The sequence below is a fragment of the Adiantum capillus-veneris genome, chromosome 28, assembly GCF_014529385.1.
Source record: "Adiantum capillus-veneris isolate H3 chromosome 28, ASM1452938v2, whole genome shotgun sequence".
NCBI classification, from domain to species: Eukaryota; Viridiplantae; Streptophyta; class Polypodiopsida; order Polypodiales; family Pteridaceae; genus Adiantum; species Adiantum capillus-veneris.
In genome coordinates this window covers 63194392-63218569 of record NC_140958.1, presented here as the reverse complement: position 1 = coordinate 63218569, position 24178 = coordinate 63194392, and the positions used below count along the sequence as shown (strand labels likewise).

General features: G+C 44.0%; 1 protein-coding gene across 15 annotated transcripts in view; it reads left to right on the top strand.

Annotated features, from left to right (window-relative positions):
• LOC147420563 (uncharacterized) overlaps positions 1–24178 on the top strand; it is a 71299-nt gene that overhangs the window by 38741 nt on the left and 8380 nt on the right. For 5 of the 15 annotated variants that reach the window (XM_086504656.1, XM_086504655.1, XM_086504654.1 and 2 more), the window contains exons 7-11: positions 5796–5869; positions 6106–6167; positions 6268–6341; positions 8314–8418; positions 17554–18419. In XM_086504656.1, the coding sequence (XP_086360782.1) occupies positions 5796–5869; positions 6106–6167; positions 6268–6341; positions 8314–8418; positions 17554–17910 (672 nt within the window). In that variant the 3' untranslated portion in view covers positions 17911–18419. The other 10 variants (XM_086504657.1, XM_086504659.1, XR_015186986.1 and 7 more) reach the window with 9 other exon arrangements.

Sequence of the window (24178 nt, the reverse complement as noted above, 5' to 3'; positions counted from 1 at the left end):
ACAAGACTGGTTCCAGATTGCGTGGGTATTGATCCCAGCACGATGGACGAGAGTACAGAACTTTGCCGAGCTTGGGGCAAAGTAAAAGACCAAGAAGCCCTGATCTTCTTTGATGGAGGAGCCAAGGCCAACTTCATTTCACCGGAATTGGCGGCGTGGCTCGAGATCACACCCGATCGGATGGGACCACTAGCAGAGGCTGTTCTAGCGGCACTTGGCAGGGACGTAGCCATTACACTTGTCATTGGCAAACTTCGGTTGCATTGTCAGGGGTATTTGGGGCATGAGGACTTCTACATAATGCCTTTGGAAGGTTGTGGTGTCCTCTTGGGAATTCCCTGGTACCACAAGAACAACGCCGTGGTCGACTATCGGGCGAGAAAAGCGACTTTAACTACAGAGAAGGGCAGAACCATTGTACTAGATGTAAAACTTAAGGGCGAGTTTGTCCCTTTTGTATCGGCTTCGGCCATATGAAAATTAATGAAATCCAGTCTGTTTGTTTACTCGATCTTTTTGAGAGAGATGAATGATGATAGTAGGACAAATATGTCTGAACTTGATAAAGAACGCCAAGATTTTTTCCACACTCATGCCGATTGCGTCTCAGAGGGCATGCTAGACCAGTTATCACCCGCTCGTAATGAAGATCATACTATTGATCTGATACTTGGAAACACTCCACCGAACCGGCCACCTTACTGTGTGAGCCGAGCCCATAATGAAGAAATTATGAACCAAGTGAAAGACCTCTTGGAAAAGGGTCTTGTCCAGCCTAGTACTTCACCGTACTGCGCTCCTGTGTAGTTGGTTTTGAAGAAAGTCGGATCTTGGAGAATGTGCATCGATTATAGAGCTCTCAACAAAATCACCATCAAGAATAGATTTCCGATTCCTAGAATCGATGATATATGTAACAGACTTGGACACTAAGTCAAAAATCAATCGCGACAACACCAAGTAACCACTTCAAAACAATTCACAGATCACAATAGATTTGCACTGGCCCGACGGAGTTCCGTGCCTAGAGATATTGGCCCCAAAGACTGGCGCCCCTTTCGGTATTTCTTTTTGTATTAATCAATCATCAAAGTACAAGAGAGCGGTTAGGGTTTCACTCTCAGACTCTGCGTCCAGATGCTCTGAGAAGTGAGGCCCTCACCACTAATTTAAAGGTACAAGGGATGCCCAAAAGCAGAGCCCCAAAAGCTTTTTAAAATAAAAAGCATCAGTTCTCTCTCTCTTAGAGAGTCTTTTTCTCTTTTTAAAAAAAAAAAAAGCAAAATTCGTATCGCTCATCATTTTCCAATTTTTTTTTTCTTTTTTCAACCTCCACGATTTTCGGAAATCAGGGTTTCTGGCAGAAATTAGGGTTTGCAGGAATTTTACGGTTTTTGGCAGAAATTAGGGTTTCTGTTGTCCGCCACGTCATCACTTTGTGACAATATACTTGACCGACTTAAAAAATCCTCGTGGTTTAGCTGGATCGAGTTGAAAAGTGGATATCATCAGATCCGAATCGCGCTGGGAGATGTCTACAAGACAGCCTTTTGGACGACTTTTGGGTTATTTGAGTTTTTGGTGATGCCTTTTGGCCTAACCAATGCTCTTGCGACATTTAACCAGATGGTGGACATGATTTTTCGAGAGTGCAGACTATTTGTTGGCACTTTCTTTGACGACATCATTGTTTTCTCCAAGGATGAGGCAGAACATAGAGAACATTTGTTTCAGGTCTTTCAGGCATTACGAGATCACGGATTAGAAGACTCAATGAAAAAAGTAGTTACCTTTGGTGGAATTTGCCTACAACAACACGATACATTCTTCGACGGGGAAGCGCCATTTGAGATTATTGAAGGTTCTACGAAGGTTCCACCCTTCCTAAGCACGAAGGATAAGATTTTTGAAGCGGATGAGTACACGTGCGACTTGGACACTGCTTTTGCCAAGGTCCTCGAGGCTTTGCAGAAATCTCAAGAAAGACGGAAAAAGGCAGCAGATCGCCATCGTCGCGATTTGAAATTGAAGAAGAATGATTGGGTGCTCTTATGTTTTGAGAAGGCACGCCTAAGAAAGAAAAAGGGAAAGGAGAGGCTTTTTCCAAAGCTTAGTATGCGATACTACGGACCTTTTCAGATCTTCGAAAAGATCAATGATATCTCCTTCCGACTGAAGTTGCCCGACACTTGGAGGATTCGCAATGCATTTCATGTGAGTCTCTTGAAGCCTTTTAAAGGCAATGTGCCCGAAGATGGGGAGCCTGATGAGCAACCCGAATTTGAAGAAAACGAGGAGATCCTTGTTCCAGAACAGATATTGGCACATAAGGACAAAAAGATTAAGGGTAAAGTGAGAAGGCGGTTCTTGGTTAAATTCAAGAACTATCCTGCATTGGATGCGAAGTGGATGGAGGAGGAGGATCTAGCAGATACTACGCAGATTGTGAAACTTTACCTTGAAGCTTTTGGTTTAGCATAGTCTATTCCAAATGAAACTCCGAATTCAGCTTGGCCGAAGATCTGGTGCACTGGGTATGCACAAGAGGGGAGTTACTTCGCTCCTTTGTCAACAGATGCCTCGATTTTTGATACTAGAGTCATTGATGTCTGTTTGAGCTTCAGGGATACCGAGAGCTGGCAGTATTCTACTGTATGACTTTATGAAATGGAATTCCGGATAATATGATACTGATTTGTTCTTGACTTGTTTAATGTGCAGGAACTGATAGACGAAATGACTGCAATATTTTGGTCTGAATGATCTCGATAGACATGGTTACAATAGGGGTTAGTCAATCGGGCATCTATGATGTCCTGAGTGGATCTAGATGCGATTGCTAATTGCATTGCCGATAAATCATGGTTTGAGATCCGAATGGATTTTGAATGTGGTTTGTCATGTGATGTCTAGTGATGTCCTGTGATGTTGTGTGATGTGACTGTCGACTGGTACATGTGCTAGATGTGTGTTCCTAGTGCGTCAGTACTAACAGTCAGTGTCTGCTAAGACAGTTTATGGTCTCTGTTTGTTTTGCAGGCGTAATCGAGGGCGATTACAATGCTTTCATGAAGGGGGTATGTCACAAACTGGTGACGTGGCTGCCCAGTACACACACACACACACACACACACACACACACACATTCCCTTTGGCCTGGAATAGTCTTGGTGGACAGGTAAAACACTGACGTGGCATGGCTATATGGCAGCCTCCGCAAAATGCGGCGTAGAACCCGAAAGTTTCGTATTGCTGACGTGGCATCCGTGAAGGCTATACGGCAGCCTCCGCACAATGCGGCGCAGAACCCGAAAGTTCCGTACTACTGACGTGGCATCCTGTGAATTCCGGCGGATTTACGGCAGCCTTTGGCTACGCAAATCAGCCCTGCTTTTTGTTACGAGAGAGAGAGAGAGAGAGAGAGAGAGAGAGAGAGAGAGAGAGAGAGAGAGAGAGAGAGAGAGAGAGAGAGAGAGAGCTCTTTTGCTTTATTTTAGAAGCTTTTGATTTACCAGCTTTTGGGGCTCTGCTTTTGGCATCCCTTGTAAACCCTTGAAATAAGTGGGCAGGCCTCCCACTTCTCAGAGCATCTGGACGCAGAGTTTGAGAGTGAGAGCCTCCCACTCGTTTGTACTTTTGCAACAGATTAATACAAGAAGAAATACCGAAAGGGGCGCGAGTCTATGGGGCCAATATCTCTAGGCACGGAACTCCGCCAGGCCAGTGTCGAATCAATTGTGAAGTGTGAACTGTTTTGAAGTGTATTCTTGTGGTCTTGCGGTAGAATCTCGACTTTGAGTGGTTAAGTCTGTTACATGGTGTCCCGCCATTGCCGTGCACTTTCTTGCTATCTCGTTCTGGTATTTTTTTGTTGCACGTGCTTAGCTTTCTTCCCTCCTGCTCTTGCTTTATTCGCGCATGGCCTTTTCCCCCTCCTTGTTGTAGTTTGCCTTTCCTACTCACTTCGTGCATCCTCAGCCTTTATCCATACAATGTTAGCCTTAGAATCTTATAGATCACCCCTCAATTAGTTTACAGCCCTTAGCCTTTGTCATTTTGCCCCCCCACCCCTTCTTCCAAAAAAAATGCCTGCTTGCCCTTGTGCCCCCCAAGCCTATTTGACACTCGTGTCCTTCTAACGGACCCACACACATAGGGCCATTGAGTGCAGTTGGCTTATCCACTTCACTCTCATTTTCAAGGTTTCACAGACAAGGCCACAAGCTGTCACCTCACTCACATAGAAGGGCTGCGGCATGCTTACTTTTGCTATTGCCAGGATGGACAATGTGCATCCATTAAGGGTGAGAGCATTGTCAAGCTGCCCCCCCGCCCCCTGCCCCCCAAACGTCCCGCTGAAGATTTTGGCTCTAGCAAGGTTTGCCCGTCATCTAATTCTGCTGCTGGCCTTGAGTTCAGACAGTGCATTATCCTACTGCACAGTAGGGAGTAATCTCACTAGCGGTTCTCTATCGGCTTCATTGTGACACTGATGACACATTAGCCTTTTGGGTTCCAAACTCTAGTAAGCCGTTCCATAGGCTAGGAATCCCAGTAGGTCACCATCATCAACTATTGGGCGCTTGTATTTTTGATCATTGGAGGTTAGTTTGCTCTTTATCATGGATCCAACCAGGTATCCATTGGATCAAACTTTCAACAGACACACTTAGCTTTATTCACAGTACAATGGCTAAACTAGAGTCATGTTTTTTGGATGCAAAGTGGTGGGAAAAAGGCTATCAGCAGGACAGGTTTTGGACTTTATTAAAGCTAACTTTTTTTTGCCACCTATCCCCAAGATTGTGATTGTCTTTCCACTAGTGCGAAGTTGCTTCAAGCTTCAGTTTGAGACATCAGATGAAGCTAGTCTAGCTTTGGAAGCGAGTCCCCTTAGCTTCAGCAGAGCCTATTGTTATTTGTATAGTTGGATGTGGGGGATGGATCTATCTAACCTTGGCGAGGGTCTATTAGTTACAGACAAATTTTCAGGTCTATTGCCCGAGTTTCAGGTGCATATAAAAGAGATTGGCTTTAGTCTAATAGACAGAGTTTCAGGTGCATATAAAAGAGATTGGCTGTAATCTGGGTTTTGTTTTGAGTTATTGTGGTGCACCGTCTGATGCTCTATGCACCCCCACCCCCACCCTCAGTCCTTAGTCTTGGTTTTTCTTTTCATATATTTTATGGACACACATGGGGTTAGACTTCTATGTTAAGTGGCATTTTACGTTGTTCTTCAGGCTATTCCCTTGAGATGTTATTTTAATGAGAAGATTTTTCCTTGTAAAAAAAAATTTGCGCGCGCACACACACATAAACATAGAGCAACCATTCTAGCCCATCCAGTCACACAAGCACACTACAGGCAGACCAACAAGCAAGCAAACAAGCAGTTTCAGAAACAATCAGCAAATGAAAAACGATATGCGTAGAAGGTAGGGCACCACTGTTGTTCGGTTCCCCCCCCCCCCCCCCCCCCCCCCCCATCTCTACACACACGCGCGCCCACACGCGCGCACCCACACACACGCCCACACGCACACGCACACAACGCATGTGCGCGCACACACACACACACACACACACACACACACACACACACACACACACACACACACACAGAGAGAGAGAGAGAGAAAAAAAAACAGTAAATAAAAAAATCCCCAGAAAATATCATTGTAGGCCATATTTACTAGTCCATTCCTTGTTTTGTTAGGGATCACGTAAGTTGATTGCTACATAACACTGGCATTGCTTTGTTCATTGTATTGATTGCTCAAAATTCTTAACAGAGAGTCAAGGAAGCACAGATGCGATCTCAAGAGGCATCGGCACACCTGACAATACTTGAACGTGCTGCTTCTATGTAAATAAGGAGGATAGTTTCTCTGATTCACCATATTAATTTTTAAAGAAAGCTGAAAGGGAAATCTTAAATGAATGGTTTTTAGCTGTGCAATGCTACAGCATCTGATTTTTGAAGAGCTTCCAGTAATTCTGCCTGGCACCTTTAACAAATCACTTAGTAACAAATCTGACAAGTTGAGTAAAACATGGTTCTAAGCCATTTTGCGACATGTTTAACTGCTGCATTTATTGTAGGCAAGAAGAAATGGTGATGGCACGTGAAGATATGGGCTATCTCATGTCCGACATACAAGCTGGTATAACATTCAAGGTCCTTGTTTTCATAAGCCTTGCATAGATTTTGATCCAGAAGCTGTTGTTTTTGTATGCTAGCTGATCATTTTATGTCTTCTGTAGAAATGGCAGCCTGTAGTCAAAGCCTTGAATGGCTCATCCCTGCTCGCTTTCAGTATTATAGCATTGAAAGACAGGCACGTCAAATTCTCTTTACTTTGGATGAATTCTATAGCTTTGTCATGGTTGATGTCGTGATCCTTATTAAACAACCCCATGCACGAAGAAGTAACTTCTGCTGCTTGATGCATTGCAAATTTCATAACAATTACCCATTTTGTTTTTTTCCTTGAATCACAGTTTACTCTCCTGTAAAATATGTTTCATAAGATTGTCACAATAGAATCTAAAACGAATTTCTGGCTATGAAGTTTTTGAAGGGACTTTTGAATATTTCATTTGGATAAACATTTATAAAGGACTTTGTGAGTAGGGTTCCCCAATCTCGGAAAAATAAAAATTCTTTCAAAACATCTCAAATGCATAAGTGAAGGGGCTTTTTGAACTAAGCCCCTTCCACCTACTAGAGTGCTTCTTTGTCTATTACTTTACCTAAGTCTAGGAAATGAAAAGCCTCATAAAATTGGAAAGTCAAAGGACTTTTCATGTTCATATAAAGAGGTGTTCGACCTTAAAGTGTGCATTCATACATTAAATTTTTCTTCTTAATTATCTTTCCTCCAGCGTTTTCTTTCCTTTAGAGCTTCTTTGCACTATGCACTATGTAGGTAGTCAATTTATTTCTTTTGAAGCCATTAGGTGCGTCTCCACAATTTTTAAAGGACTTTGTGATAGCCACCCACAAGATGTCGTTGCCATTTATACATATTATGTTAGGTTTTCATTTAACACCCTTGATACAAATCTTCTTTGAAAAGACATGGCTAGCACAAATCTCTTTTATATCCTGCTTGTTTTGCAATATAGAGGCCCTTTTTTCTTCCAAACTTGAACAGTCAGGCTGAAGTGGGTATTGAATAGCAATGACATCTCTATTGCTGCTGAAAGATTGTCTAGAATGTCCTTTTTTGAGTAAAATACAGGGTCATTATGGGATGCAGTGTAAAGTATGTAGTTTTTATTGAAGCAGCTTGCGGTATCAGGTTTCCAAGAAACTCATTTCTTAAATAAAGAAACTTACGAGAAGTTTCTAACGTTTTGAAACTTCTCTCGAAACGTTTCAAAGGTGATTGCTTCCTACTACTCTCTATGTCACATGGTCTTACACACTTGTTGCGTTTTGAACTCAAAGGGAGTTTTGGACTCTCTTCTAGTCTTTTATAAGTAATCTCTATGTCAAGGAAATTGAGGCAGTTCATACTGGATATCCGCCTCTTCTAGCCATGCTTCGTTGGCATGCCGACTCACACCCAAGAGGTCTCATTGATGTTCCGGCCTACCCACTCTGCCCATGGCTTGTGCTCACGTGCTGCAGCCAATCACATGAGTCTGCAAACTGCAGCTGCGTACTTTTGCTCATGCATATTTATGACTTGTCCCTCATAGTTGTTGATGAAACTTCTGAGGTGGCATTTTTTAACCATTTCGAAACTTTTGAAATTCGTTTCATATGAGACGTTTCAAAAATTCATGGCTACTATGATCATGATAAAGCTTGTTATGTGAACCAGTAGTTAGGTTGACAAGGGGTGGTTAAATCAAGGTAAATTCATGGTCCAATTACAACAGAGCTTGACGTTTGAAAGGGCATTAGCAGAGTGAAGGAGGGGTTTTTTGGGGGTGGGGGTGGAAGGGCCGGAAGAGTAGAAGGCATTTATTGCTGCAAGATTGAGTATGGAGAAACTATGAAAAAATGTGAGGGTGCTGTGGTCGTTGTCTTTGGCTTTTTCTTTGGAAGGCAAGAGAAGATACATAGGTGGCTGGAAAAAAATGCAGACGGCTGGAAAAAAAAACAATCAAAAGGGCAGGAAGAAGTATTATGAGAAGGTAAGATTTGAGGCTATTTACTTAATAGCTTGTTTATTAACTGTCAGAGGTTCAAAGACCCTGCCAGGTGGTTGTGAGGTACCATCTTTGTAATTTATTCTTCTGAAACACTCTTATTAGTCTTCAACAGTTGGATTGATCACTGCTGCTGCTTTCTGGCAGGTTGAGGCCCTTGAAGGTGTATGTGAAGGTGGCGAGGGTGTTCCATCGGCCACAGACATAGAAGCTATATTACGGGAAACCTTAAAGAGATTGGAAGACTTAGAGGTACACCGGTTCTGTTTGTTCTAGTGGCAATGTTTATCTTTGTCCACTTGGTTTGCTCGTAGAAGCAGTAAGGCTTATCGTTGTTTTGAGCGTTGAATGAGTTAAGTGTCATCAAGACATTTCTTTCCATAGCATTGACCAGCACGGTTTGTCTTCATGTGTATCAACCAAAAAAACTTTTTTGTTTAGTCAAGCATTAGATGAGGCAAGTTCGTAACTGATGTGCTTCAATCACTTTTTTTTTAATGAAAATTAGGGCCCATGGAATGGCACGGCTTAAATTTTTTGGTCTTGTTAGAGTAGTTTATATTGTCCTGCTTTGAGGTGTTTTGGGTATATGTTCGGGCCTCTGGATATCGATTTGAAACTTCTGAATTTTTGATTGTTTTAATTTTCTTAATTGGCATATTTTGTATCTTGAATTGAGGAGTGTGCCCTTGAGGTGTTCATGTTAATCGGAGATATTTTTTTTGAGAGAGATCTAGCCAGCCTCGGCGAGGGTCTCGTTGCTACAGTGAAATTTCCATGGTTATTGCCAGAGTTTCATCCACATATTACAGAGATTGGCAGTAGCCAGTAGCCCAAGTGTTGTATTGGGTGATGGTGATGCACCGTTCAATGGTGTATACATCCCCACTCTCAGATTGATTCACACCCTGCCTCTCAGATTTATTCTCAGTAAACTATCTCTGTGTTTGTGTAACTCAAGTAGATACAGTCCAAGACATCTCTGGTCCTGATAGCTTAGGACTCTGGAGAAGGGCCCGAAGCCTTCTCTGAATAGACAGTGTAAGCGACCCCGTATCTAGTAACACACTGTGCACTGACATATATAATGCATCTCTGTCTCTGGCTCTGTATGGCATAGACACATATCCTGCTAGCTGGGTCGAATCACAAACCCATCCCTTGTGAGTTGGAGAAGATGCTCGCTATAGAAAGCCATCTTTGTGCCCAACTCCTGTGTCGGCTCTATCCATGTCCTAGTGTCCATCTAGGTCAGTTGTTGGCGAATGAGTCTAGTAATCTGAGATCTCCACCCGTGTAAGAGACAACAATGGTGCATCAAAGGAGTACTGGAAGAAGGGAGGCAAGCTGTCCATGCCAAAGCCATGTATTTGGAACCATGATGACATCTGTGCATACCAACATGATGTGTCCCCCTGTAAAAAAGCTAATTGTCTGGAGGACTCAAGGGCCAATCTTGCATATCTGTCTCTCGTAGTATCCTATAAGCTGTGCATAAAGGAGATTGATCTGGTAAGTGGCTCTATCTCTGTGGGGGGGTTGCTAACATTGCTCTAATGATCTCCTGTGGCACGGAGGCCTTGGCTCTAATCAGCCGAGAGATCATGGAGGCCTTGGCTCTAATCAACCGAGAGATCATAGATACCAAGGGCCTGTCCATACCTCTCCAACCCATCCTGACCCACAAAGGGTCCCCAAACCTGAACCCCATAGAGCATAGCTGGAGTTACGAGGTATCAAAGATCCAGAGGTTTGTTCGGGGTTCTTGGAACTGAATGTGCGAACACATCCTCTCCTGATCCCACGACTTATGGAGGGTAGGCTGTCCTTTGAATAGTGACTCCTATCCGCCTCTAATATCATCATAAGCTGTACATATGCAAACAAAATGCTCCTCACTCTCCACCTCCTCTCTGCATATTCAACAGACTCTCTCCTCCCTCGGAATGTCATGAGTCGCCCCACCTCTATCTCTAGTCTTTGTGATGATACTCTGAGCTGACCAATCGCCACCCGTGAGTTCTACCTGATGCCCTTCTTCACTTTTGAATCTACCTGTGAAAACCATTGTGTTATTCTCCTCAAGATGTTCTTTAGACAGATAGGTCACTTTTGCCGTCTTTACTGGATTGGGGTCCAGTTGGTACGGTGGTAGCTCTTGCAACTTCTTCTTTTGGGAGACCCTCTTCTTGGCCTTCTCTGCAGCTTGCATGGCTCCTCCTAAGTGAATAGAGTGTGAAAGTTTGGCAGATTCCACCCTGAAATGTCCTTCAGTGTGAATTGCTGAGAAATTGAGTCCAATTTGCTTCAAATTAATTTTTGAACATGCATAGATGCATAAAAACATGTAAAGATCAAAATCATGAAGTCCAAACAAAAAATTGCCGCGATTATTTACAGCTACGTAATTTTGTCAACTTTTTGCAAATTTGGCACCATAGGTTTGAAGTATGTATCAATTCGATACTCTGAGTGAGCTGTGTGGCATGTAGGTGCCCATGTAACGGGGTCGCTGTATGAACCCATCGTCGAGTATGATAAGGAAATGATCTGTGTGGTGTGACATCTTCCGCTGTAGGGGAGATGTGATCCATGTTTCTCTGATGTATAGCTGCCAGAGATCCTGTCAGAGCACTATGTTTCTCTCACTACGTGAGAGATGAATTGTCACAAATAAGACGGAACAGTCCTCAATGCTTTCTTGTTCTTTTTTTGCTTCTGACTGAGAGAGAGAAAACTACTCTCTAACTGCTAAGAGGATTTCCCCCTCTTTTGTGAGATTCTGGAGGCTCTCTTGAATGAGAGTCTTATCTTCCACAAACCTCCTCGGAAGCTCTTAGAGAAGAGAGTCTAAGTCTATCTTCTGCTAACTGGTCTCCTTCATTCCTAATCATTCGTGCAATGAACACAATGAAGAAACAGGTAAAACACATACACATACGCTTGCTGTAATTTTTTGCACATAACGTGAAATTCTTATACGTGCACGTTGTTAGATTTACACCACTTTGCTACTTCACATAGGTACGGCATACTTGTACGGCTAGTATGTCACCGGCCTGGCCACCCATGCATAGGTTGCACCTTTTGTCCGGCTGCCTAGGTTTGGGGCGGCCGCCCACCTTGGGCACTCATATATATGAGGCCAAGGGGGTACCCATCTTATAAGTTATATCATCTGGCATTTGTATCCCACACTGGCTCTCTCTAGCGTTTTTTTTGCTGTAGGTCAGTGGGGGGACTGATTGCCCCCTTTCCCACACGGGTGGTGTGTTCTCTCTCTCTCTCTCTCTCTCTCTCTCTCTCTCTCTCTCTCTCTCTCTCTCTCTCTCTCTCTCTCTCTCTCTCTCACGCTTCCGCACACGCGCACTCTCACACACGTTGCAATGTCAAAATGGAGGCCTTTTTTGCGATGGAATTGCACCAAACTTTGGGTATGCGTAGGATAAGTAGAGAAGAGTGAGATTCTATGAGTGCTCTGCTGAAAATCGCCCTAGTTGAGATGATTAGAAACTGAAAACAAAGAATTTACAGCCACTACGCTCTAGGAAATGAGTGTGTTGCAACTTCTCGTGACAAAACTTCTCAAGAAGGTGGCTATGGCTGTGAGAGCCCTTGTTCTAGACAATGGGATCTCAGAACTTCCACATATGTCAAGGGGCTGCTCTCAAGCTCTAATGAAGAGCTCCATTGTGTAGAGCATGCTCACAAGAGGGGGGACTAGGAGCATTTCCAACCTCCCAAGAGGGAGGGGTGTTGCACTTATATAGACAGGAGCAAGAGGAGGGGGCGCTAGGAGAAGACGGAGGTTGAGAGAGAGCTTGCATGGGTAACACTTGGCACACATACTTTAAAACTTTAAAAACCTTCAACTGCTAAGTTTTAAAAGCTCACAAGTCACTCTAAAAAATGTGCAACTAACTTACAAATGTTAGCACTAATTCTACCCATGAGAACATTAGAGGTTCCCGATGCAATGCCGCACCGACAGTGCTCGTGCATTTCTTGTTCTCACTTGTCCGACCATTTTCCTGGGCACAAATAACTAAAATTAATTTAATTTGCTTATTCTAAGGCCTTATTAAAAATAATGAAGGCCTTAGGATCACTGTTCTAAGGACCCCATCTCATTCCTGTGCTTGCACTGACATGCGTACTTTTTTTGAGTCTAAAATTTGAAGCTACTGTCTACCCCTTACAAAGGCCCAATTTCCCAATCACTAAGGCTTTAGGGTATTTTTTGCTAGGGTCTCCCCAAGGGTTTTAGCCTGCATTTAGGCACACTTGAGGCAAATATGGCACCAGGGAACCAAAATGCTGATGGCCAAGGGACACAGATAATCCCTATCACTGTACCCATGTTACAGACACTTCCCTATGATAATTTGGTAGTGCTAGAAAAGCCAAAACCATACAAAGCACGTTGTGCAGCTATGAAGTTTGATACTTGCAGCGGATTTGAGGACAAGACGAAGGCTCTTGCTTTCCTCCAAGAGTTTGATACGGCTTATGTAGGGGAGGATTTTACAGAGGCCTCTAAGGTCAGGAAAGTTGCCACTTTCTTGAAAGAAAATGCTCGTTCATGGTGGACGACATTGTTGATGCAAGGGCAGGCACCCGTCACATGGGTTTACTTCAAGCAAATATTTGCATCTGCATGACTGTCAAATGAATTTGAAGCCAATGTCATGACGGATGGCACGAACTCAATGTAGCTTCTTGCACAAGCGCCAAAGAAATACAATTAGAAGTTCTGTAAAGTGTTGCTTTTAGTAACTTCCTATAGGTTTGTGCCATTGATAGAGTAGATTGAGAAGTACTGTTGTGGGCTGCCTAAAGGGCTTAGAAACTACTGTACAAAGAACAGAGTGGCCATCTTTACTCAGATTATGGAAGTTGCCAACAACACTGGTCATGCCTTGTTGAAGGGAGAGGACAGTGGATTCTAGGGCAACGTGAAAGGGGGACCAGCCAAAGAAAAATTTAGCAAAGAAGCCCTTTGTGAAAGCAACCCTTGAAGCGTCCGAGGGGTCAAAAAAGGCAGAGAAAGCTAAGAACACAGCCGAGACGTCTCGAGGACAAGCAAAGAAACAGAAAGGAAGCCTTTTGTGCGCAGGTCGTTCGAAGATTAGAAGGCTTTAATGGCTCAGAATAAATGCTTTATTTGTGAGCAGCCAAGTCATTTTGCTGCAGATTGTCCACAGAGAAAGAGAACAACTGACTTAAAGAACATTGAGGATAAGAAAGGGAAGAAGCCCAAACCCACGGTAGGTTTAGTCCTAGATATGGTGGGTGATAGGCCGAACTTGGATGCCAGTGAGTAAGTGAGTAATGCAGAGCATGGGGTAAAGTTAGAGATCAAACAACGCTCCTTTTCTGTGATCCAGGTGCTAAGACAAACTTTATCTCACCAGAGTTGGCTATCAGATTGGGCATCAAAGCTAAAGAGATGGGGTACAGAGGAGAGGCATATTTGGCATGTCCTGGCCACTCAGAGTGTGTTACTTCCGTCATTGGAAAGCTGTGTCCGCATATTCAGTTGTATGTGGGCACAAAGGAATTTTATACCATGCCAGTGGAAAGGTGCGATGCGCTGTTAGGAATCCCATGGATGTTCTGTGTACATGAGTGTTGGATGTTTTCAACAAAAATGTCACCCTGCACCATAGGGGTAAAACATTCATTTCGGATGAAAAGCTTAAAGGGGAGTCTGTCCCTATTGTATTAACTTCGGCTATCACTTGTGTAATTAAGAATCATCTTTCCACGTACTCGATTTTTGCACGTGATGTTTCAAATAACTGTCAGTCAAATTTATCATTGCTAGATAAAGAAAGGTCAGCATTTTTATGAGAGTTTAGTGACTGTTTTTTTGATTTATTACCGTCTCCGTGGTCGCCAGAGATGCCTGAGGATCATGCGATAGATTTGGTGTTAGGTTGTAGCCCACCAACTAGACGTCCCTACAGGGTTAGTGCGGCCCAATAGAAAGATTATGAGCCAAGTAGAGGAGCTGCTAGAAAAAGGGCCGATTCAACCTAGTTCTTCACCCTTTTGCTCCCCAACCGAGCCAACCAATATGACTACTTTGAGGACAAGGGCAAGAAGACTACGGATTTTAAGGAGGGTGGCAAGGCTTTAAAGTTTGATACGTTTTTAGGCTTTAAGGATACCCGCAGAGCCCTCGCTTTTTTCTAGCAATTTTACATCGCTTTTTGGGAGGGCGTTACTCATAGCACTCCGAGGTACGAAGAGCGGCGTCTTATCTCAAAAGGAATGCCGAGACATGGTGGTCTACCCTACTATTACATAGGGAAGGACCAACAAAGCGGTTGTAGTTCAAGCCAGTTTTCACCTCTTCGTGGCTCACTCAGGAATACAAGCAAGATGTAATCACTGCTTGGAATCATATGAGGATGACCAAGAAAAAGGCACACTGGATGTTAACTGTCAGAGATTTTGGGATACTTTTCTACTTGTTTCTTCCTTTAAGAAAATCACCTTTAAGCAACAAGCTGAGCGGTTTTGCTGTGGACTCCCCAAAGAAATACGGAGTTATTGTTTGTAGAAGAAGTCCGAGTTCATGCATCTGCTCATGGGACATGCCTAACTTGGGTTTGCTTTGCACGCAGGCACTCTCACCTAGCCTACAGATAGAATTATGGCAGTCTAGACTGCACAAGAAGCGACCAATGGTAACAGGAAAAAGGGAAAGCAATAGAAAAAGAAACCATCAGACTCTAGATTGTCAACACAAAAGCGCGCTGAGTACTACAAAGATGGCAAATGGTACAGATGCGGGGAACAAGGGCATTTGCTTTCCAAGTGCTCCAACGAAGTGTCTAATGATTAGGTAGAGGAAAAGCGAGGGAGTTCCAAAGCGGTAGAGGAGCCAACGAAGAAAGGCAAGACAAAAGCAAGACTGGTGTCGGATTTCGTGGGAACTGACCGAGAACAAATGGATGAAAGTACGTAAATCTGTAGAGCGTGGGGCAAAGTACGAGATCATGAAGCCCTTATCTTCTTAGATAGAGGAGCTAAGTAAGGCCAACTTTATCTTGATTGAATTGGTGGCTCGACTTGGGATTAGGCTGCAGGAAATGGGACCACTGGTCGAGGCAGTTCTAGCAGCATGAGGGCGGGATATTTTTATTACACTTGTCATTTGGAAACTTTTTTGCATTGTTAGGGGTATGTGGGGCATGATGACTTCTACATCAAGCCCTTGGAACAATGTGACGGGGCATGATGACTTCTACATCAAGCCCTTGGAACGGTGTGACGTCCTGTTGGGAATCCCCTTGTTCCATAAGAACGGCGCTGTGGTCGATTACAGGGCGAGGAAAGAGACATTGAAGAATGAAAAGGGTAGGGATATAGTTCGTGATGTAAATTTAAAGGGTGAGTCTGTCCCACTTGTATCGGCTTCGACCATTTCGAAATCAATGAAATCGAGTCTATTTGTTTACTCAATCTACTTGAATGAGTTAAATGACAATAAAACTCAAATTTGTCTCACCTTGAGAAGGAACGACAAGATTTTCTACTAGCTCAAGCCAATTGTTTCTCTGAAGGCTTGCCGGGAGAGTTACCTCCTCAATTACCTAAAGATCGTATGATTGATTTGATTCCCGGCAGCATGCGACAACATGCCACTGAACCGGCCACCTTACCGAGTCAGCGGAGCCCAAAATGAGGAAATCATGAACCGAGTAAAAGAGCTTCTAGAAAAGGGTCGAATCAGCTCAATATTGTTCTCAAGCGTTGTCACCATTAGAACTTCGAGGATATGGTTGATCAGTACGCCATATATCTAGATTTTGCAGACATCTTTGACCGGTTGCAGAGTGGGGAGACTGTTGCAAGCTATGCTCTAAAAGAAAGTTATTTAATGCGGAGGACTATGTTGTGTGCTACATCATTTGGCTAAGCTGTGTGTCTGGCAGATTTTCAGATTACATGTTGCTGAATCTATAGTTTCAGATAGGGATCCCCGTTTCACGCGCTTGTTTTGGAGGGCAATGTGGGAGAATATTTACACATGACTTAAATCCTCGTCCTCGTTCCGCACGCAGATAGATGTGCATTCGGAGATAGCCAATTCAATGGTTTTAGACTTGTTAAAGTCGTACAACTCTGATCAGAAGACTTAATGGGAGAAGTATTTGCCCTTGGTGGAGTTTTCCTACAACACAGTACATACGTCCACAGGGAAGGCACCATTTGAGGTTATCAAGGGTGTCAAGAAGGTTCCACATATTTTGAGCACCAAAGATAAGATTTTTGAAGCAGATCAATATACACAAGATCTGAACATTGCTTTTGCCAAGGTACGGGAGGCTCTGGAGAAGTGTCAAGCATGGCATAAGAAGGCAGCAGACAAGCATCGACGTGGCTTGCAGCTGAAGGAAGATGATTGGGTGCTACTATGGTTGGAGAGGGCACGCCTATGGAAACGGAAGGGTAAGGAGAGGCTTTATTAAAGTTAAATTTACGATACTATGGACCTTTCTAGATCCAATTCAGATTGAAGTCACCAGATCCTTGGAAGATTCACAACGCATTTCATATGAGTCTATTGAGACCTTTCAAAGGTGAAGTACCAGTGGACAACATTCCAGAAGAGAAGCCAGAAGTGGAAGAGATAGAGGAAATTCTTATTCGAGAACAGGTCGTGGCTTACAAGGAAAGGAAAGTGAAAGGTTAGCTGATACGCCGATATTTAGTCAAGTTCAGGAACTACCTCGCTTTAGATGCCAAGTGGATGGAGGAGGAGGACCTAGCAAATACTCCTCAGATTTTAGAGCTTTCCCTTGAAGCTTTTGGTTTGGCACCGACTATTCCAAGTGTTACCGTGAATTAGCAGGTTGAATCTGGTGGGGTGCGGATTGCACAAGAGGGGAGTTACTCCGCTCGTTTGTCACAGGTTACCTCAATGGAATAAAGTCATTGATTTCTTTTTGAGATTTTAGGGATACTGACGGGCTGACAATATTCTGTTGGATGACTATGTAAAGAAGTACTTTTGAAATGTGAATTCCTAAAATGAATCTGTTACATGTGCTCTCTCATGTGTGTATTGTTTGCGTGGATGTTGAAAGACGAAATGACTGCAACATTTTGTCTTGTTCGCGCGAGGGGTGATGTGGATATGATAGTAATGAGATTTAGTCAATCAAGAAATCCGGTAGTAATAATAAAGAAATACTGAGAAGGGGCGCCAGTCTTTGAGGCGAGTACCTCTAGGAGTGGAACTCCGCCGTGCCATATCGTCTCTTTCTCTCGGTTTTGTTTATTTCTTTCAGTTTCTCTCGCGTGTGTTGTATTAGATCTTTGCCTTGGGGTGTCCAAGTCTATTACAGTCATAGCGTTGTTGATCATTGCTAGGGATGGCTAGAGGCAATCTCTCGTGGATTTTGGGTGCAGAGTCTTCTTACGGTAGTAATGTCTCTTCTGCTGGGATGCCGTGTTGTATACGGCCTAGGAGATCTGGAGTTGGCTATCAAAGATTCTTTGATGGAGTTTTCGGCCTCCTCTCGACGTCAAGTTGGCTCGTTTCTGCTTCAACTCTTTGCTACTTGCTTTCCTCGCTCCCCTGCTGCTAGCTTTTGTTGTATCACCCATCATACTCTGGTAATTTTTTCCCTATGGTTTGTAATTATTGAATATCTCACGGGTTTTTTCACTATGAGATCTGTTATTCTTGTATGCCTACGGGTTGATGTATGGCCTTCGGGCTTGTAATTTTGATTACGAAATACAAAAGGGTACTGAGCCCCACGGGGGGGGGGGAGACAGAGAGAGAGAGAGCTTCCATGATAAGATTCAGAGTGGAGGCTTACAGGAGGACTCCGTTTTTGGACTAGCGATGCTGTTTATGATATCATACATGATTAGACAATGGTTGATGGCTGGCCTCCTTGGGTGAGTTAACACCCCAGCACCCCAAACAAGGTTGCAGATCTCACTAACTGACTCTCAAATAAATCTGCAAACTGTCTGATATCCATGAACTAGTTGGGCTTTTGCAATAAACTAAGCGAGTTTCTATGTTGTGGAATAACTGAGATGAACGTTTTGGCATCCTCACACAAGTGGTCAGGTCTTCAGTTGAGTGCCCCTACACGTGGGAAGTCAAGAGCGCGCCTCACAATTGGTATTAGAGCATTAGCTAGCATTGTTATTGTGTGCAAAGGAGAAGCTCACTTGTTGAATTTTCACAGGAAGGCTAACATATGAATTTTGTGACTTGTGGACAGAGTAATATATGGTACCAATGGGCAGCAAGCTAATGATGGAAAGTGCCCTTGAAGTCATTGGATAAGGACAACAGGGCACACATACATACGTTTCATCTTTGCTGCACTGGTTTGCGGCCAATCAAAGCGTTGCAGTAGTTACATTCACACATGCTTTCAACACGGAGATAATTAGTAAACAGAAATTACCTATAGCTGATATATTTTTATACAGTGTATTATTCTTATTATTTTTTTTGGTGGGGGGGGGGGGGTGGGTTGGGGGGACGTGGTTATATTAAAAATTGGCTTTTTGTTGTTGATCGATTTGAGAAGAAAGAGTACAAGTGGGTTATGCTGGGCTTGTGCGTATGGAATTGGAGTTTGAATGCCAGCAGCTAAGGTGTACTCCCATGTGCTGACTTGAGACTACAACTCGGGTATGCACTTGACGCCAATTGGTTGTGACCTCATAGCATATAGAGGCCGTGAGGCAAGAAGCGGCGTGCACAAATACTTCTTTCCCTTTCTCTTTGCTTGTCGATGCAGTATTTGTAAGTCATGCATAGATTTCAAGTTGACATAGATGTTTTTGAGTTTGTGGTTATGCCTATGATGTACATAGATCTTGTGGTTTGAATAGCTTGAAAATACTTTGAAATACAACTCAAATTTTCTGTCATTAAAAAAAACAAAAAGTCAAATCAAATCGAGCATGAAGAGATGGCAGAGGAGTTACCTTCCCAAGCCCCTAATGCTAGTGAAACAGAGATGCTTTGGACAAGAGGTTGTTTTCAGGCAGCAATTTGTAGAAAACCCGAAGGCAAGGATTAGAGCTCATATCATAAGATTGTTTACATGGAAGGTGGTTGAGATGCTGTCAGATATTGTTAGTTGTCCTAAATTTGCATATCGATTGACAATATTATTTATTCTAGATCTCGTATCCTAATGCTTTTGTTTTCCTTTCATGGATTCTTTTTCCTATAGTTTCAACATAGAGGAGATGAAGCGTTACCAGATGAAGGAATGATTGATGAACTTGGAACTCAGATGGCATCTATTTACGCAGAATATATGGCTATTTTGCAACGTTCTAGTGAATCACTTCAACCAGCATCTCGCAATGTAGCAGCGTCTACCCAGCCAAGATTTCCAGGTTATCAGGAAAATGCTTGATTCACTTGAGAGGTAACATTGTTATTCGATTTGTCCTCAAAATGTGGGTGAATTTCTAATAATTTTTTTGTGGGTGGTACATTATGACCAGCAAAAGCATGTCTTTAATCCCTGATATTAAAACATTAAATGTGGTGCGTGTTTGTGTGTGTGTGTGCCAGAGAGAGAGAGAGAGAGAGAGAGAGAGAGAGAGAGAGAGAGAGAGAGAGAGAGAGAGAGAGAGAGAGAGAGAGCTTTTTAACGTCTATGTGAGGCCGAAGTCGACCTATTAGACAAATCAAGTTTAACGTCTATGTGAGGCCGAAGTCGACCTATTAGACAAATCAAGTATATATGTGTGTATGTCTTCTGTCTATCGGAAAAGACAACATAGTTCAGACTGGTACAAAATAAAAGAGAGAAGGACGTCTGGTGGGTGATGAAATCTATGGGGATGGATGGAGCACTAGTACTAGGGATACGTGCATGTCTATATGCTGAGGGTAGTAAAACCATGCAAATGCATCAGTCTAGCTGCTCCATCGTGTGCTAATGGGGGGATGTAAAATGCAGTACATGAGAGGGTTGGGAGCAAGGGCGGCTGTGATCAACACCTCTGGGTGAGCCATCATCTGGGCTCGTCTGTCCTCGGCAGCTCGATGTGCTCGAGTCCGGATCTGCTTGATCTGTCCACGGTGGAGTCGTGGGGCTTGGCCTCTGGTAGCCCGCGAGTGTCACCGGGCCTGGCTCGCCTCAGCCTGTTGAAGGGTCATTCCCCTCGGTGGGTCTGGGAGTGGAAGGGGTGTAGCTCTCTGAAAGAAATCTGTAAGCTGTGAATGTCTCCCCTTCCCTGGGTTCTCTGTAGGTGGCTGTAGAAGTGTGTCCCTGTGCCTTCGTATGTCTAGCAAGTAGCATCCTGGCTGCCTCTGATCTCTAGAGTGCATGATATCTCGGAAGGTAGGCTGCCCTCTGAATCGGGTCTCGTATCAGCCTCTGATATCCGCATAAGCTGTGCATTTGCAAACAAAAAGCTCCTCGCTCTCCACTTTGTCACAAAAATACGGAAGCGTAAACTGACGTTTAATTGCACTTCAAATACTCAAGAGAATTAGAGGGAGCGAGAAAACTTGACACTTCATTGGGGACCAGAAGATGGGCTGGTCCCCCCCCATAAAGAGAATATCTTTATTACTAAGGGAGAATCTTTACAAGCACAGGAACGGGGCATACGCCCGTCCTCTATTCTTTCTTCTGTTCTGTTCTGACTACTGACTGAGAAAGTGTTTCCACTTTCTTACTGCTTAGGGGATTTCCCCTCTTCTGCGAGACTGGTTGGAAGCTCTCGAAAAGAGAGTCTATCTTCCGAAACAGCTCATCGGAAGCTCTCACAGAGGAGAGTCCATCTTCCGTTATGTGTTGCCTTCATGCTCATTCCTTCATGCATCGAACACAAAAGAGAAACAAGCAAAATGCACAGGCACATACTTGCTGTAATTTTCTGCACATAACCTGAAATTCTTACCTGTGCGCACCCCTACGCCGAAATAGAGGTCTTCTTCGCGATGGAATCGCGCCAAACTTGATGTAGACTTAGGATAAGGAGAGAGAAGAGAATTTCTATGGCTGATCTGCTGAAAACAGCCCTAATCGAGGTGATTAGGGGCTGAAAACAGAGAATTTCAGCAGCCGCACTCTGCTAAGAGAGCGTCTACGGCAGCTTATCGCGATGAAACTTCACCAGAAGGTGTCTATGACTGTGAGATCCCTTGTTCTTGACAATGGGAGCACAAGGCTACCACATATGTCGCAAGGGGCTGCTCTCAAGCTTCTATGGAGGGCTCCACCGCGTAGAGCACGCTCACATTAGGGGGGGTAGGTGCACTGCCAGCCCTGAAAATGGGGGAGGGGGGACTCCTAAATAGCCATCAGGGAGAGGGGGCGCTAGGAAGAGAGAGAGGGTGAGAGTGAGAGTGAGAGAGAGTTAGTTTGCATTGGTAAGTGTGCCACTTGGCACACTTACTTTAAAAACTTAAAAACCATTCAACTTTTGACTTTAAAAACTTCTAGCTCATTAATTAAAAAATGTGCAATTAACTAACAACTGCTACCAATGATTCTTTTATGAGAACACCAAAGGTCTGTCGGCGCAATGCCGCACCGGCACTGCACCGCCTTTACCTGTTCACACTTGTCCGGCCGCCCGCCCGGGCACGGACCCTTAAATTTAATTTAACGAAACTTACCCTAAGACTTTATTAGCTTTATTAGCCTTAGGGTCACTGTTCTAAGGACCCCATCTCATTCATGTGCTTGTACTGACGCGCGTATTTTTCTGAGCCTAAAATCTGAGGCTATTGCTTACCCCTTTCTGAAGACCCGATTTCCCAATCACTAGGGCTTCAGGGTAATTTCTGCTAAGGTCCCTCTGAGGTGTTCTAGCCCGCATTTAGGCTCACCTGAGGCCTTAGAACTGCTAGGTCTATTCTGGTGTGTACACAACTAATTAGATAATTCTTTTCTCGTAAATAAATCAATTATTTACAAAGTCTGACTTAGTTACACACTTCCTCTCTGCATACTCCACACACACTCTCCTCCATGGGAATGTCATAAGCTCGCCCCACCTCGATCGCTAGTCTTTGTGATGACACTCTGAGCTGACCAATTTCCACCCGTGAGCTGTGTGGCATGTAGATGTCCATATAGCATGGTCGTTGTATGAACCCATCCTCCAGTATGGTAAGAAAATGGTCTCTGTAGTGTGACATCTTCCGCCGGCGGGGAGATGTGATCCAAGTCTGTCTAATATACAGAGCTGCCAGAGATTGTGTTGGATCACTATGTTTCTCTGACTACGTGAGAGATGAAGCGGGGCGGGGGGGGGGGAGGGGGGGTCGTACTAGAGAGGTGGCAAACTCTCTAGATCAAGGCCATGTGCTGTGAACCATGGTCTTATGTGTGTGTACCATGCTGTGTCGTATCGTGTCTCTGATATCTGTATAGTTGACTCAACGCTCGTTGTTTGATTCTGTCGGTTAGGAGCTCTCGCACTCTTTGGATGAAGTAGACCGTTTGGAAGAGTGCCTCTACTACCATTGGGGGGGGGGGGGGGGGGGGGGGGGGATGTGGCAAGCTCTGCCCTGATGATGTTTGGAGGCACTGTGTGCTTGCCTCGAAAAAGAGGAGAAATCATATAGATCTGCGGTCTATCAAATCCGTGCCCTTTGGCTATATGTCAATCCGGGTGTCCACACTACTCCTGCATACATTAGGGCTGGAGTGACTAATGTGTCGATTAGCCACCCCTTCGTGCGGGGCTCTTGAAAGTGTGCCTGATGGCATCTTCGCTCTAGCATGGCCAGTGCTGCATATCCTCTGGTGAGTTTGTCAGTGGCGGCCTGTGCCATGGAGAAGGGCCCCTGTCTGCTGGTGAATGTGACTCCCAAATATATATATATATATATATATATATATATATATATATATATATATATATATATATATATATATATATATATAGAGAGAGAGAGAGAGAGAGAGAGAGAGAGAGAGAGAGAGAGAGAGGGCGAGAGAGAGAGAGAGAGAGAGAGAGAGAGAGAGAGAGAGAGAGAGAGAGAGAGAGAGAGAGAGAGAGAGAGAGAGAATGAAATGAAATGAAATGTTATATTAACGTCTTCAAAAGGCCAAAGTGACCTAGAGAGAGAGAGAGAGAGAGAGAGAGAGAGAGAGAGAGAGAGAGAGAGAGAGAGAGAGAGAGAGAGAGAGAGAGAGAGAGAGAGAGAGAGAATGAAATGAAATGTTATATTATCGTCTTCAAAAGGCCAAAGTGACCTATGAGACCAGAAAGTTACAATGTGGTGGATCTGAAACAAAGTCAGAGTAACAAGATGACAAAATGAGAGAGAGAGAGAGAGAGAGAGAGAGAGAGAGAGAGAGAGAGAGAGAGAGAGAGAATGAAATGTTATATTAACGTCTTCAAAAGGCCAAAGTGACCTATGAGACCAGAAAGTTACGATGTGGTGGATCTGATACAAAGTCAGAGTAACAAGATGACAAAATGACAGAATGACAAAATGACAAAATAAAATACTATGGAATCCTAAACTGCTAGGTGTGGACTAAGCAGCTAAACAACTAGCTGGGATAGGTAAATCACAGGAGATCCAGCATCGGTCGCTGGCGGATCTCATCAATCTCCTCCATGGTCAATAGTCTAACCGGGCGTCGTGCATGTTGAGCCAAAGTGATCCGAATCCTCTGATGCAGCCTCCGTCGATGCTGTGTAGTCCTCCGCAGTCCTGGGCATCTGGATCTACCTAGCTCAATCGCTCGGTCGATTAGTATGGCTATGGTGTAAAGCGACGGGCTCTGCTGTGGTAGTAACTCCTCCAGGTGTCCTGTGGCAGCTCTAAAGAAGTCTGTGATCTGTCTCTAAGACTGGCTAGCCTCTCCTCTCATCAGGCTCTCTCTGCGCAGCTCGAGCAAAAACAAACCCAGGCATCTCTGATCCTCGTACCGCATGACTCTAGCGAATGGTCCAAAGCCCTCTCTGAACAAGCAATGGAAGCGGCCTCGTATCTCGTAGTAGACGGGGCAGTGGCATGTGTAGTGCAACT